General features: G+C 41.3%; 1 protein-coding gene across 2 annotated transcripts in view; it reads right to left on the reverse strand.

Annotated features, from left to right (window-relative positions):
- LOC124615730 (DNA-directed RNA polymerase I subunit RPA1) overlaps nt 1-15,442 on the reverse strand; it is a 306,200-nt gene that overhangs the window by 36,045 nt on the left and 254,713 nt on the right. For both annotated transcript variants that reach the window (XM_047143804.1, XM_047143812.1), the window contains one exon: nt 14,741-14,899. In XM_047143804.1, coding sequence (XP_046999760.1) covers nt 14,741-14,899 — 159 coding nt within the window. The remainder of the gene's footprint in view (nt 1-14,740; nt 14,900-15,442) is intronic.

Consider the following 15,442-nt stretch of genomic DNA (forward strand, 5'->3'; position numbering starts at 1 on the left):
GAACACAACTTTACAGCCGAAAACTGGAAGCCGTGGGTGTGAGCCCAGGACTGCGCCTTGTGGATGGCTCCCTGGAGCTGCTGCTCAGCAACACCAGTACTATTGGAGCAGTACGAAATGCAGAAGTCATCTGTATACAGAGAGGGTGAGAGGGACAGCCCTACAGCTGCAGTTAGACCATTAATGGCCACTAAAAATAGAGATACACTCAATACAGAGCCCTGCAGGACCCCATTCTCCTGGCTATGGGGGGAACTACGGGAGCCACCAACTTGGACATGGGAAATATGAAGCGACAGGAAATTCTGGATAAAAATTGGGAGCAGGCCTCTGAGACCCCACTCATATAATGTGGCTAGGATATGATGTCACCAGGAGGTGTCATACACTTTTTGTCAGTAAAAAGGAGACTGCAGCAAGGTGTTGGCAACTGAAAAAGGCTGTTCAAATGGCAAACTTGAGGGACACAAGATTATCAGTGGTAGAGCGACCCAGGTGGAAACCACTCTGGCATGGAGCCAGTAGGCCACGTGACTCCAGGATACAACCCAACCGCCGATAAACCATACGTTCCAGAAGCTTACAAAGAACGTTGGTGAGGCTGATGTGCCGACAGCTATCCACATCAAGTGGATTTTTGCCGGGTTTGGGCACTGGCATGATGGTGTTCTCCCGCCAGTGTGATGGAAAGATCCCATCGCACCAAATCTAGTTGAAGATCATGAGAAGATGTCACTTGTAGTCAGACGAGAGATGTTTAATCACCTGACTGTGGATCCGATCTGGCCCAGAAGCTGTGTCGGGGCAATGTGCAATGGCACTGAGGAGCTCACACTCTGTAAATGGGGTGTTATAGGGTTCACTGTGGTGTTTGAGAGTGTGAAAGGCTGCAAGGGGGGGGGGGGGTGTAATTCTCCGAGGCAGAAACAAGAGCATAGTGCTCAGCAAAGTGCTCGACAATCGTGTTTGCGTCAGTATATAACACGCCATTAATGTTAACAACGGGAACACCTGTTGGGGGTCTGGTACCCAAAAACTCATTTGATCTTTGCCCAGACTTAGGAAGGTGACGTATGGCACCCAATGATCGAGACTTATCTCTCCCAACACTCCCGTTTCCGTCGTCTGATAAACTGGCGAACATGGGCATGAAGCTGTTTAAAGGCTATTAGGTGCTCCAGGGAAGGGTGCCACTGTAGAGCTTGCTGATGCTCCTTAATTGCCTCACTGACTTCCGGCAATCACCAATGGACTGTCTTTCACTGGGGGCACCCTAAAGAATGAGGGATCACATTTTCTGCCGCAGAGACGATCGTTGTAGTTACCAGCTCAACCACTACATCGATGTTACCATGTGAGGGAGATTCATCAGTGACAGCAGAGGTGAAGGCTTCCCAGTCTGCCTTGCTTAAAGCCCATCTGGGCAGGCATTCGTGGGCCTGAGCCAGGGCAGTGACAGGAAGATGGGGAAGTGGTCACTACCACACAGGTCATCATGTGCTCTCCAGTGGATAGATGGGAGAAGGCCAGGACTGCAAACTGAGAGATCAATGGCCGAATATGTGCCAAGTGCCACACTGAAACTTGTGGGGGCATCTGTACTTAAGAGGCAGAGATCGAGTTGTGATAGTACATTTTCGACATCTCTGCCTTGGCCAGTAAGCATGGTGCCACCCCAAAAGGGGTTACGAGTGTTAAAATTTCCCAAAAGTAGGAAAAGTTTATGGAGTTTATCAATGAGTGCAGCCAATGCACTCAGGACTACTGCACCATCTGGAGGAAGATATACATTGCAGACAGTTATTTCCCGCGTCATCCTTATCCTGACAGCACAGCTCCAAGAGGGGTTTGAGGGGCACAGGTTCACTGCATACTGAGTTCAGGACATCGACACAAACTCCACCTGACACACTATTATCATCACTATGGTTCTTGTAATATCCCCTATAGCTGTTGAGGGCACGGGTCCGCATTTCCAGGAGCCAGGGTTCCTGAAGGGCAATGCAGAAAGCAGGTGTAAAGCTCAAGAGTTGCTGTAGCTCAGCCAGATGGTGGAAAAAACCGCCACAATTCCACTGGAGGATGACATTATCGTGATGCTGGGAAGGCATGATGTGCGTAAGGAGGCAAGTTATGCCTTAGGGTCACCTGCTGCCACCGATTGAGTATTTGTAGCCATTTCTATGGTGGATGAGGCATCAGTGAAGTCTCAGTCTGCAAGGAATGCTAAGATCTCCACCGCATCCTCAGATGCAGAACTGATACAGAGTGGTGGTGTTGGGACCACCAGAGGCTCCTGTTTGTTAGCAGACTACTTCTTAGTTTGCTTGCTCTCTCGCTTATCTTTGGAGGCTTGCTGGGAAGATTCCTCTGAAGCAGCTTCAGGTACAGAGGAAGACCGTGAAGCTGTTCATCCAGCAGCTTTTGGCTCCTTGAGCCACTGGCGAGGGACCGCCGTGGCATTAATGGAGACCTTGGGAGAGAGGGCCCCAAGGGACTCCTTCCACACGAGAGGAGCTGGAGGAAGCTGTTGCTTCTCTGGCAGGGGTAGGAGGAGCTGGAGGAAGCTGTTGCTTCTCTGGCAGGGGTAGGGGGTGAGGGGGGGGGGGGGGGGGGGACCGATGTCCCCTGCGTTTGGGGGGGCCTTGGTCCTGAAGTAGGTGCTTTTGGAGAAACGGAGGAAGATTTGCTCCCTACCACCAAGGGGGCGGGTGTATTCCGGTGGCCCAGAGGACCCACTGCTCGTGGCACAGAATGAGGAACCACTGGCACTTGGGACGGCGATGGTGACGTAGCTGCAGCATATGTCGATGTCAACCAAATTGGGTGTAATCTTTCAAATTTTTGTTTAGCCTTTGTGTAAGCCAACTGGTCCAGGGTCTTGTACTCCATTACTTTCTGCTCCTTTTGGAGTACTGGGCAGTCTGGCAAGCAGGGGGGTGGTGCTCTACACAGCAAACACAGAGAGGTGGCGCGCATGGAGTATCTGGGTGCAGCGGACATCTGCAGTCTCGACATGTGGCGCTGGAAGTGCAGCAGGAAGACGTGCCTGAGCTTCCAGCACTTAAAACACTGCATACGGGGAGGGATGTGTGGTTTAATGTCACAGCGGTAAACCATCACCTTAACCTTTTCCGGAAATGAATCACACTCAAAGGCCAAGATGAAGGCACCGGTAGCAACCCTGTTGTCTTTGAGTCCCCTGTGAATGCGCCGGATGAAATGAACACCCCACCATTCCAAATTGGCACGGAGCTCGACGTTAGACTGCATGAGGAGATCATGATGGAAAATGATCCCATGGACCATGTTGAGGCATTTACGGGGAATGACGGAAACAGGAATATTACCCAGCTTGTCACAGGTAAGTAACGCTCGGGATTGGGCTGGGGATGCTGTCTGAATCAAGACTGGGCTGTTTCACATCTTGGACAGTGTTCTGTTCTCCAAACTTATCTTCAAGGTGTTCAACAAAAAACTGAGGCTTCGTAGGTAGAAAAGAGTCACCATTAGTTCTGCTACAGACTAAAAACCGAAGCAAATATGGCACTCTCCGTTCTGCAGCCCTACATTCCTCAAATGGTGCAGTGAGGGAGGGAAATGATTTAGAGTCATACCTGTCGGCATGGTATTCGCTCTTGCCCTTCTTAGAGACTGCCGGTGCCATACGTTCACCACCACGAGATGACGTGGTCCGCTTCATTGCGGATTATCTGCCCTGATGCCACCCACTCCGATCAGGGGCTCTCCCCACGGGCGCCACCCAGCCACAGCAAAGGCCAACTGGCATGATGGCTGTTGCCAGGTGTCCTGATGCCCCAGGAAGACAGGCATCTACTACTTGGCATATGTGGGGTATCAGCAGTGTGATCCCTGTGTTGTCAGAGGGGCTACCACCAAATGGGTACATGACGGCCCCATCACAAAGGACTGGCTATCGAGCTGGATATTGGGTGCAGAGAAATCTAATATTGTCACGGGGGCGAAAGAGGACAGGAGACAACAGAAGAAGATGACATACCCCGGAAAGTGTCCTCTCCCAAATAGCTGTATCACAGGTGGAGATGCGAAGCCATGACAAGAGATTCAGGAGTTCAAAACTAAGGGCACTATGGATAACTCATGCACCATGTAAGGCATCCTTCCCCATATGGTCCATACTTCTGTAGAATTTGGAATGGGCAGGTCAAACCATAGAATGGGACCTGAACTCATAGGGCCAAAAAGTGAGAGACCCCTTTTAGTCGCCCCTTACGACAGGCAGGAATACCTTGGGCCTATTCTAACCTCCGGACCTGCAGGGGGGCCCAGATTATGATTCCACCACAGGGGCTAAAGCAGTATAAACCAAATACATTACATTTCCACCTAGTTTGCTTGTGTACAATGTTTTGTGGAAGTTGTACATTTCCTCCATACAGTCTTCATGATCTGCTTGTGCGTATTCTTATACCAGCTCTGATTGTAATGGAGACGATTCCTGTAACAGCGTATACATAGGCTATTATTGCCTCAACAACTGTAGCACTATCATTTTTTGAATTTGCTAATGACTTGGTACAGATACAGGACATGCCTTTAGGAGATTGTTAATTCCAAGTATAGTTCTCCCATCAAATTACAGCCACTGGTATTTAATTTTTCCTTGATTAAATTTTTGGCATTGTGTAAGCAATTAGGTAAGGGGGCATCTTTGAAAAATACACTGCATTGCCCTCTTTTGTATCTGACATGGTTTGCAGGCCTTACAGTAGAACTGGGCCCCTCTTGAGCAAGGCATTCCTCTCATGGGAAGCAACTCCATCATCTATGATTTCAGATAAATTGGATGTTTTATTCCAGAGAAAGAGCTTCACAAATTGAGCAAATCAATAACGTGGTCTACCTCTGGCCCTTGTGCAAGCCATTATCCAGCCAGGCACTGATGACAGAGTTGATGGATGCCCTGCTGAGGGATATTTTGCCACATTCTGTCCAATTTGTGTTTTAGATCATCAAAATCTCATGCTGGTTGGAAGTCTCTTCCCATAATGCTCCAAAAAGTCTCAATTGGGGAAAAATCTGCCAACGTTCTGGCACAGAGACAAGCAGTAGAAACTCACACCTTGCGAAGGCATGCATTATCTCTCCATTAAGGGCAACAAAACAGGGCCTAGAATACTGTCAATGTATTGCTGTGCTGTAAGGGTGCCATAGATGACAACCAAAGAGGTCCTATTGTGAAATGAAATGGCTCTTGACCATCATCCCTGGTTGTCAAGCTGTATGGCAGGCGATAGTCAAGTTTGTATCCCACCACTGTCCACAGCATCTCCATACACATCTTCACTTGTCATCTTTGCTCAGTTCCAAGTGGGACTTATCATTGAAGATTACAGGCCAACAGGTCAAAAATGTATCTGCAGATGTCCTGGACAGTGGTTAGATACCAACCTTTCTGTCGTCCACCAAACAGACCAACAACTGGGAGTGGCGGTCTGGGATGTCGTTTCTTTTCATATCAGGACTGCTTTGGTTGTCTTCTGTAGCACTTTTAGCAACAATATTCTAGCTTCCATTTTGTTGTCCTTCCAAGTAAGCCATCCTGGGCTAACATTTCAGCAAGATAATGCCCATCCGCATACGGCTAGAGTTTCTACCGCTTTTCTTTGTGCTTGCAAATCCTATCTTGACTAGCAATGTCGCCATGTCTCTTTGTAAATGAGAACATTTGGCATGTTACAGGCAGGGTCCTCGAACCACGTCAGAATGTTGATGATGTAACATGCCATTTGGGCAGAATATGGCACTGTATCCCTTAATAGGGCATCCAACAACTCTGTCAATAGATGGCATGCCGAGTAACTGCTTACAAAAGGACCAAAGTGCACCAGTGCATTACTGGCTTACTCAATTAGTGAAGCTTTCTCTCTTGAACAAATCATCTAATTTTTCTCAAATTGTAATCATTTATTTGTCTGTAAATGTACATCCCACCTACTGATTTCCATCCAATTCAGGTAATGCCTTTGTGATGCACTGCCCCCCCCCCCCCCTCCCCCGTTTTTTTAATCTTAGAATGTGTTTTAGGAATTTTGACACAGTTCTCAGATAATTCCAGATATTTCTGAAATTACATCAATTCAATAATTTCAAAGACAACTGCACTTTCTGAGAAAAGCTAATACTCATAAAATCATGATTCACCTTATTTCTACCAAATGCACGCCTGGGACTATACCAGGCACGGCCTACATCTCAACAGGAAAGGGAAGGGGAAACTGGCTGGGGTAATAGCAGGAAACTTAAGGGGGGGAGGCACTGCCATGAATGGTAAAATACCAGTGGTTACAGGTGTTGGAGCAGCACCTTTTTTAGGATAGGTAAGACAGAAAGATGTCAAGTTCTACGAGAGGTCAGGATTGAAACAAATCTTCAGTTTAGGAAAGAAATTAAACAGCACAATTCTAGCACATTGGATCACCAACCACAGCTATCAATTATAAATTTTCACCAATCACCAGAAATTTTATCTCCACCAAGTTGTATCTCAGTCCTAGGTAATTGCATTGATGAATTAAAGTCACCCAACCCAGTTGACATAATCTGCCTCTCTGAACACCATGTGACCACTGGTATAGGAACTAGGCCTAAGCACAATGAGAAACTCAGACAGGAGAGTACTGCAAATGTTAGAATAAGGAAAGGTTCTCATAAAAGTATAATTAAAAATAATGTAAGTATATTTCATCAAAATATTGGGAGCTTAAAGAATAAAGTAGATGAGCTTCTGGTTTGTTTAGAAGATTTAGAAGCTGAGAATGAAATAGATATACTATGTCTGTCCGAGCATCACATTGTTACTGATATGGATAAGGTAAATGTAAGTGGTTATAAGCTCTCTGCACATGTAATGAGAGAAAATATGGAGAAAGGAGAAGTTGCCATATATGTCAAAAGTTATCATTGTGCAAAAAGTATAGAAACAAAAAAGTTTTGTGTAAAGAAACATATAGAAGCATGTGCCTGTGAGCTTAAATTAAATAAAGGCACATTTATAATTGTAACTGTATATAGGTCCCCATCAGGAAATTTTCATCTATTTCTGAAAAATTTGGACTCCTTGTTGTGCTATCTGTCAGACGGGGGGAAGCAAATTATTATTTGTGGGGACTTCAATGTAGATTCTCTGAAAGAGGGTAATAGGAAAAATGACCTTGAAGTATTACTCGGTTCTTTCAATTTGACACCCGTTATTGATTTTCCTACTCGGGTGGTAAAGGATAGCAGCTCACTGATAGATAACTTCTTTATAGACCAAGATAAGTTTAACCAGATAAATGCTCAGCCTGTTGAGAATGGTCTTTCTGATCATTGTGCACAGCTAGTTACAATATATGACATAGCTCCATTCAGCAATACTAAACAGTCCTCCAAAGTAGTACGTTCAGTCAACGATTTAACAATTGCAAATTTCAGGGAAAGCCTACAGCAGTTAGGCTGGGATGAGGTGTACCATGAGCCTGATGCCAATTTAAAATATAATTTATTTCATGACATTTTTGTAAATGCATTTGAAAACTGCTTCCCCAAGAAAATAGTTAAATATACTCGTAAGAAACCTTGTAACAAACCATGGCTTACTAACGGTATAAAAATATCTTGTAACCGGAAAAGGGAACTGTATCTGACAGCAACAAAGAGTAGTGACCCAGAAACTATCAAAAATTATAAAAACTACTGTGTTATATTAAGAAAAGTTATTAAAAAATCCAGGAGTATGTGTATCATGTCTGAAATCAGCAACTCTGATAATAAAATTAAAACAATTTGGAATATTATTAAAAGAGAAACAGGTCAACCAAGAGCAGAGGAAGACAGTATTACCATCAAATTGAATGAAAACTTTACGAACAAAAAGTCAGAAGTTGAAAATATTTTTAATAATCATTTTCTAAATGTTGTGGATATAGTAGGATCCAGGTGTTCATTAGAAGATGCTAGGCTGTTAATGGAAGAGGCCATACCTATGCAATTTGATACAATTGAAATCTCACCCACTTCTCCCTCTGAAATTAGGAAAATAATAAACTTGCTTAAAAGCAAAAACTCACATGGAATTGATGGCATTTCCAGCAAAATACTAAAAGCTTGTTCTCAACAGATAAGTAAGATTCTCAGCCACCTGTGTAATAGCTCTCTGGAACAGGGTATTTTCCCTGATAGACTGAAATATGCTATTGTTATACCTTTGCATAAAAAGGGGGATAGATCTGATGTCAACAATTACCGTCCAATCTCCCTTCTAACAGCTTTATCCAAAATTTTTGAGAAAGTAATGTATTCAAGAGTAGCTTCACATATCTGTAAAAATGAAGTACTAACAAAATGTCAGTTTGGTTTCCAGAAAGGTTTTTCAACAGAAAATGCCATATATGCTTTCACCAGTTAAAATTTGAATGATCTGAATAACCGAACACCACCCATTGGGATTTTTTGTGATCTCTCAAAGGCTTTTGATTGTGTAAATCATGAAATTCTGCTAGACAAGCTCAAGTATTGTGGCATGAGTGGGACAGTGCACAAATGGTTTAATTCGTACCTAACTGGAAGAGTACAGAAAGTTGAAATAAGTAGTTCTCGTAACATGCAAAGGTCAGCACATTCCTCAAACTGGGGAACTATCAAGAATGGGGTTCCACAAGGGTCAGTCTTGGGTCCTTTGTTGTTCTTATTATATATTAATGACTTGCCATTCTATATTCATGAAGAGGCAAAGTTAGTTCTCTTCGCTGATGATACAAGTATAGTAATCACACCTGAGAAACAAGAATTAACTGAGGAAATTGTCAATACTGTCTTTCAGAAAATTACCAAGTGGTTCCTTGTAAACGGACTCTCACTGAATTTTGATAAGACACAGTACATACAGTTCCGTACAGTGAATGGTATGACACCATTAATAAATATAGACCTTAATCAGAAGCATATAGCTAAGGTAGAATATTCCAAATTTTTAGGTATGTCCATTGATGAGAGATTAAATTGGAAGAAACACATTGATGATCTGCTGAAACGTTTGAGTTCAGCTACTTATGCAATAAGGGTCATTGCAAATTTTGGTGATAAACATCTTAGTAAATTAGCTTACTACGCCTATTTTCACTCATTGCTTTCATATGGCATCATATTTTGGGGTAATTCATCACTGAGGAATAAAGTATTTATTGCACAAAAGCGTGTAATCAGAATAATAGCTGGAGTCCACCCAAGATCATCCTGCACACATTTATTTAAGGATCTAGGGATATTCACAGTAGCTTCTCAGTATATATACTCTCTTATGAAATTCGTTATTAACAACCAAACCCAATTCAAAAGTAATAGCAGTGTGCATAACTACAATACTAGGAGAAAGGACGATCTTCACTATTCAAGATTAAATCTAACTTTGGCACAGAAAGGGGTGAATTATACTGGCACTAACGTCTTTGGTCACTTACCAAATAGTATCAAAAGTCTGACAGATAACCAACAAGTATTTAAGAAGAAATTAAAAGAATTTCTGAATGACAACTCCTTCTACTCCATAGAGGAATTTTTAGATATAAATTAAGAAAAAAAAAGAAAAAAACCAAAAATATTAAAAAAATAAAAAAATAAAGAAAAACAAAAAATACAAAAAAATAAAGTTGTTATATTAACTTAAGTATGTTGTTAAATTAACCTAATTATGTCATGTATTGGAAAATTCGACTCGTTCCACATCATTACGAAATATCGTATTCATGATCCATGGAACTAGTATTAATCTAATCTAATCTAATCTAATCTGGTACATTTTCTTATTAACTGTACTATGCATCTAGAAGCCAAGTCTAACAACTGCCATCATTTTGGTGTCTGTGTGCATCTGACAGTTGATCTTCCTCATCTCTTCCTGATGCTTCTCTCCGGGTGCTAGAAAGGTTCTTCTTCTCCTTCTCCTTCTTCACAAAAGCCACCTTTAGCTTGGCCTTCCTATATTTCTCTTTTCTGCAGATATATAGTCTGTTACATGACTTACTATTCTTTCTGTCCCCATTTTTCAATATACTTTCTCTTTTTCTATCCTATCATTCATGAACAATGTATTTAATACTTTCCTTATTTCAGAATTCTTCATTTGACCTCTTGGAGTATGCCTTTTTACTTTCCTTAAAAATTTCATTTCAGCTACTCACATACCGAAGTGAGACGTGGATAGTAACTAGGAAAGACCAAAGAAGGATATAGTCAGCTGGAAAACTTCCCTAATTAATCTTCGATTATTTTCATCCATTATTTTCTTCTGATTGGACAGATAACAGAATCTCTTAACACAAGAATGTAGCACACAATGTTTGTGTCTACTACTATTAAGGTAAAATTTTTCTGAAGGATGCTTCTAAATCTTTTACTGATGATGACAACATTGTATTATCTACTATATACACTGATAAGCCAAAACATTATGACCACTGCCCACCACAATGTTGGATGCCACCTGATGGGTTTGTGGGCACATGACAGGGTAACGTTGGATGCTGTCTCATAGGTTGTTGGCATGTGGGGTAACAAAAGTATGTAAGGGGAGCAGACACGGGTGGGGGCTCACCATAGTGAAATCCACTGAGATAAGTGACTTTGACAAAGTAGGTAGAAGGACAGTGAAACTACCACTAGGCACCAAATGGTATGACATCCATGACTCTTCACAGAACAGGGGGTTCAGTGGCCTGTCTGCTCTGTAAAGAAGGATACATGGTGATCTGTGGCATCTCTGCCAAAAGACCACAATACTGTTTCATGCATCAGTGTTTCAAAGCACATTGTATATTGTACATTGCAGAACATGAAGATATGCAGCAGACTGCCCCTACATGTTCACATGTTGACCCAACAACATCATCAGTTATGATTGCACTGGGCACAGGACCATCAGGATTTGACCAATGATGAATGGAAACATGTCAGCTCTTTGAGTGAATCACATTTTTGCTACGCTAGATCGATGGTCGTCTCCACAAATGCAAGCATCGGGGTGAACAGCGGCTCGAAACATGTGGTGCGTCACAGACTTGGGCTGGTGGGAGCACTATTAGGTTATGGGAGACAGTCTCACACACTTGCATGGGACCTGTGGTAGTAACTGAAGACACGCTGACAGCTACAAACCACCTGCATTCCTTCACACTTGATGTCTTCCCTGATGGCAATGTCATCTTTCAGCAGTATAATTGCCTGTGTCTTGGAGCCAGAACTGTGCTACAGTGGTTTGAGGAGCACCATTGTGAACTCAGAGTAATACTTTGGCAACCAAATTCACCTGATATAAATCGTATAGAACCCATTCGGTTTGCTATCGGGGGTTATCCCTGATACACAAAATCAGTGCTGTATTTTGTTCCAAAGATGGACAAACAAGCTATTAAGTAGGTGGTCATAACGTTTCAGGTCATCAGTGTAAAGACAAGTCAATGTTCAACACTGTTACCAAACATCTCAGAAAGTTGTTAGCAAATTTACTTCTAATTTTTACATGATACTCTAATAAACATTCAGACAGACATAGGCTACATATTTTTTTAAATCTATATGGTCTATAAATATATATACTACATAAAGTGGAAACATAATTAGCAAAAATCTCGAAAAGTTGTGACCAACTTATTTAAAAATTTTACACGACACACTAATAAATGCTTGGATGGACATAGGCTACACACACTTTTTTGAAACATTATACTGATTTTCTGTTAAAAACAACTACATGAAAGGAAATGCTGTGCTGTGAAAATGTGCAGTTTAGTTTTCTTTCTCGCAGTCAGTTTTAGCTACTATAGCATAGCATTTAAAACATTATACGAATTGCTTCTCCTGCACATATTCTTTCTCCAGGTATAAAATATTTGGATAGATAATAAATCTATTCATCAAGAGCAGCAAGAGCAAATACATATAAAAGTTAAGGAAATGTGTAAGCTTTCAGAGCCATTGGCTCCTTTTTCTGGCAGTAGGGTTGTGAGAACCAAGGACATGTTGTAATGCCAGTAAATTGGTGTCAGTATAATATACTTAGCTTTCCATTTACAGAATGTTTGGTCAGTAATCTGTCTTGCTTATTATCCCATATTGCACCTAGCTCTTGGGTTTTTAAATGTTGTCCGGTGCAGTCCCCAACAATTCATTAATCTGATAAGTCTCCTCTGACCCAGGGTTTTGGGCAACTTTTCCATAACCCTCCCCATTTCCTAAACCTTGCCAGTTCTTTTCCTTCATTTCCGTCCTTTCACTTCGACCCTTCATTCAGAAGAAGAGACCACTGGCTCCTAAAACTTGCACGCATCCTTAACTTTTGTACGTGTTTGCTCTTGCCACGACCAGGTGAGTAGATGGCCAAGTATATTAAAATTTCCTAAATTAATTATTTTCATTGATATACTTTCTCTGAGTACAACATTTTAAACAAAAATTTATTCACAACTATGTGCCGTTTTGCTTTTTTCCTCACAGATGATTTTAACAGGAAATGGGAATGTTGTGTTTTTGGCTTATCGGCTTATGAATGCTTGCAATACTACTACAGAATCTGAATCATCTGAAACTTCATAATACTTCCTACTTGTAGAATTAAAACTATGAGAAGTACTGTAATTGAAGCTACTATCCTGACAGAACCAGCACCAGAACAAGTCTCTCATACCCAGTATACCAATGATCCCTACTGATTTATTCACTCATTTCACAATCGAGGTTTTTCTCATAATAACAAGGCTCAAAGTGATAGAGATAGGGAAGAGGAGATGGGCATGGGGTGGTGGAAGAAATGGACATAGAGTGGGGGAAGAAGGAGACAGAGGAGGAGGAGGAAGAGATGGAGAACGAGAGAGGGGTGAGGAGGAGGACGAAGAGGGGGAAGGAAAGAAGGGAGGGACCAAAGAGGAGGGAAAATGTGGAGATGGACAAGGAGATGGCGGGAGAGGGGGAGGGGAGAACAAGATTATGACATACCGTATTTACTCGAATCCAAGCCGCACTTTTTTTCCGGTTTTTGTAATCCAAAAAAACCGCCTGCGGCTTAGAATCGAGTGCAAAGAAAGCGGAAGTTATGAAAAACGTTGGTGCGTGCCGCCACAACTTACTTCTGCCGTCGAATATGTGTAGCGCTACACAGGCATGCTTTTTAGGCACAAAGATAAATACTGGCACTAAATCCTCTGCGTCAGTAAATAAATTACAAAAAAAGGTGGAAGGCGAGCTTTTTTTCTCCGCCCCGAGTTTCGACCACTGCATTTTCATACATTATCCAACGAAGTAAATACAAATTCTGTATTGTTCATCTTCGAATGTAGCAGCATTTCAATGTATTACAAAAATCCGATTGGCAAGACTGTTTGGGATGTTTGTCAATATGGCCAACTCTACCTTCTGAATTTTTTCCTACCTGTGAGAAGAGATGGTTGCTAATAGTAACTTCTATGAATTGTGTATCACATGCAGGATTCTCTTCACCATAAGAATAATACGAATATAAACATTTAGCCATGTATTGTTTCGTGTTTGCTGCTATCTCATTTAAATCCTGTCTGCCTAATAATCTACGAAACTAGAGTGAGACAACAGCAAACGCGGAAGAATGTACATATCATGTCATGTTTATATTCGTATTATTCTTATGCCAAATAGTGATACAGTCAGAAATGAAGCACAGCAATTGACTAGATTTTTAAATCTAAGATGACTCTAATTCCTGTGCAGAATGTAATGTACTAAAGAGGCGCCTGCAAAGATTTTCAAACGGAGAAAAATTTTCGCTAACTCTCGTTCAGAACATCTTCTATCATGCGCAGTAGTAGTAGTAGTAGTAGTAGTAGTAGTAGTCGTTTATTCATCCAGAGACAATGTACATTGCATGGATTATTTGGTTCTTGTTGATCATTATCAAAGAAAGCAGCAGTGTAAGTAACAACAAATAGCAATCTCTTGCCACTGTTTCGCTAATGAGACGATTCCTCTCTTTTTTTTAAATTGTAAGCGGCGTTAGCGCGCACAAAAGCAAGCCATGCCGTGAGCGGCGACAGGCCGTAAACACGCACTATCTGAATGCGACAAACAATGCATGACACAGTACAGTAATGCATTTTCAGCTTAGAGTGACGTAAACACCTATAACAAAGAAAACGGCGCTTATCAGATCAAAGAAAAATAAGCAATCAATTCAAACCAGACAAAGCACGTGAAAAAGGAAGGGTACCCGTATAAATACGGACGGAGCACCTGACGCATAGAAATGGCTACCTGCTAAAGCTTAACTGCTAAGGTTACGACTCGAACCAAACTACTGTAGCTGTATCGGCATTCATTCGACCTAAATTGTGTCTCATATTACAATGGACCAACTTTGTTTCGATTTGGAGACGCGGCCTAAAACTTTTCTCTCCCCTTGACTTTCGAGTCTCAAATTTCAGGTGCGGTTTAGATTCGGGAAATTTTTTTTTCCTTGATTTTGAGTCTCATTTTTCTGGTGCGGCTTAGATTCGAGTGCGGCTTAGATTTGAGTAAATACGGTATATCTAGTGCTCATACATATTTAGCAACTGCGAAGCATTACCGGGTTTGCTAGTTAAAACATATTTACAGAAACAAAATTATCTTAAATAAACAGCTAAAATAAAACTTTTATTCTGAATGCATATATAATGACAACATTAATCCAAATTAATAAAGTATGGTGGCTTACTTCTATGTTCATTCCATCTGTCTTTAGTATCAGCCTCTGTGTGTCTGGAGCAACAAATGTAAATGCCCGTTTGATATTTGGAACTTCCCACACAACAGCCTTTGGGGCCTCTGTTTTCAAAATGTTTGATAAATTAACTCTCTTGATACTTAATGGAATCTGAAAATTATCAGACAAGAGACAAAATCACTAAAGAGGTAACTACTAGTGTCAATTATTTGAAGAAATATAGCAAAGAGCCTAATTCAATCCACAGACATGGAGCTTTACCCCCATTAACATGGCTAAGTTAATAATATTATCAAAGCTAAATATCACGTAATACATTCGAAAAAGTTTTAAGATGAACGGCCTTCACCTTTCATGATAATCATACTCTTACAACCGACCAGACCAATACAAAACTTCACAAATACCACAAATTATACCATTACAATTAATCATCAGAAATGTAAATGTCATTGTACCATGTTCAAACGTACATTTAATGTCAATTTGTATAAAAGGTAAGACAATGAATACAAAAAGGGTAAGCACAATTTTAAATTTTCAAAACTCAAAATACAAAACAAACGAAGTCCAAGGAAACAAAATAATGGAACGTATTTTTACATTATCTATTTTCAACCACAGAATATGTTTGGTAGTTTCATACTAAACAACAGCCTCTGAATTTTACAATATCTACATCTAAAGCCATAT

This window comes from Schistocerca americana, chromosome 1, assembly GCF_021461395.2.
Source record: "Schistocerca americana isolate TAMUIC-IGC-003095 chromosome 1, iqSchAmer2.1, whole genome shotgun sequence".
NCBI classification, from domain to species: domain Eukaryota; kingdom Metazoa; phylum Arthropoda; class Insecta; order Orthoptera; family Acrididae; genus Schistocerca; species Schistocerca americana.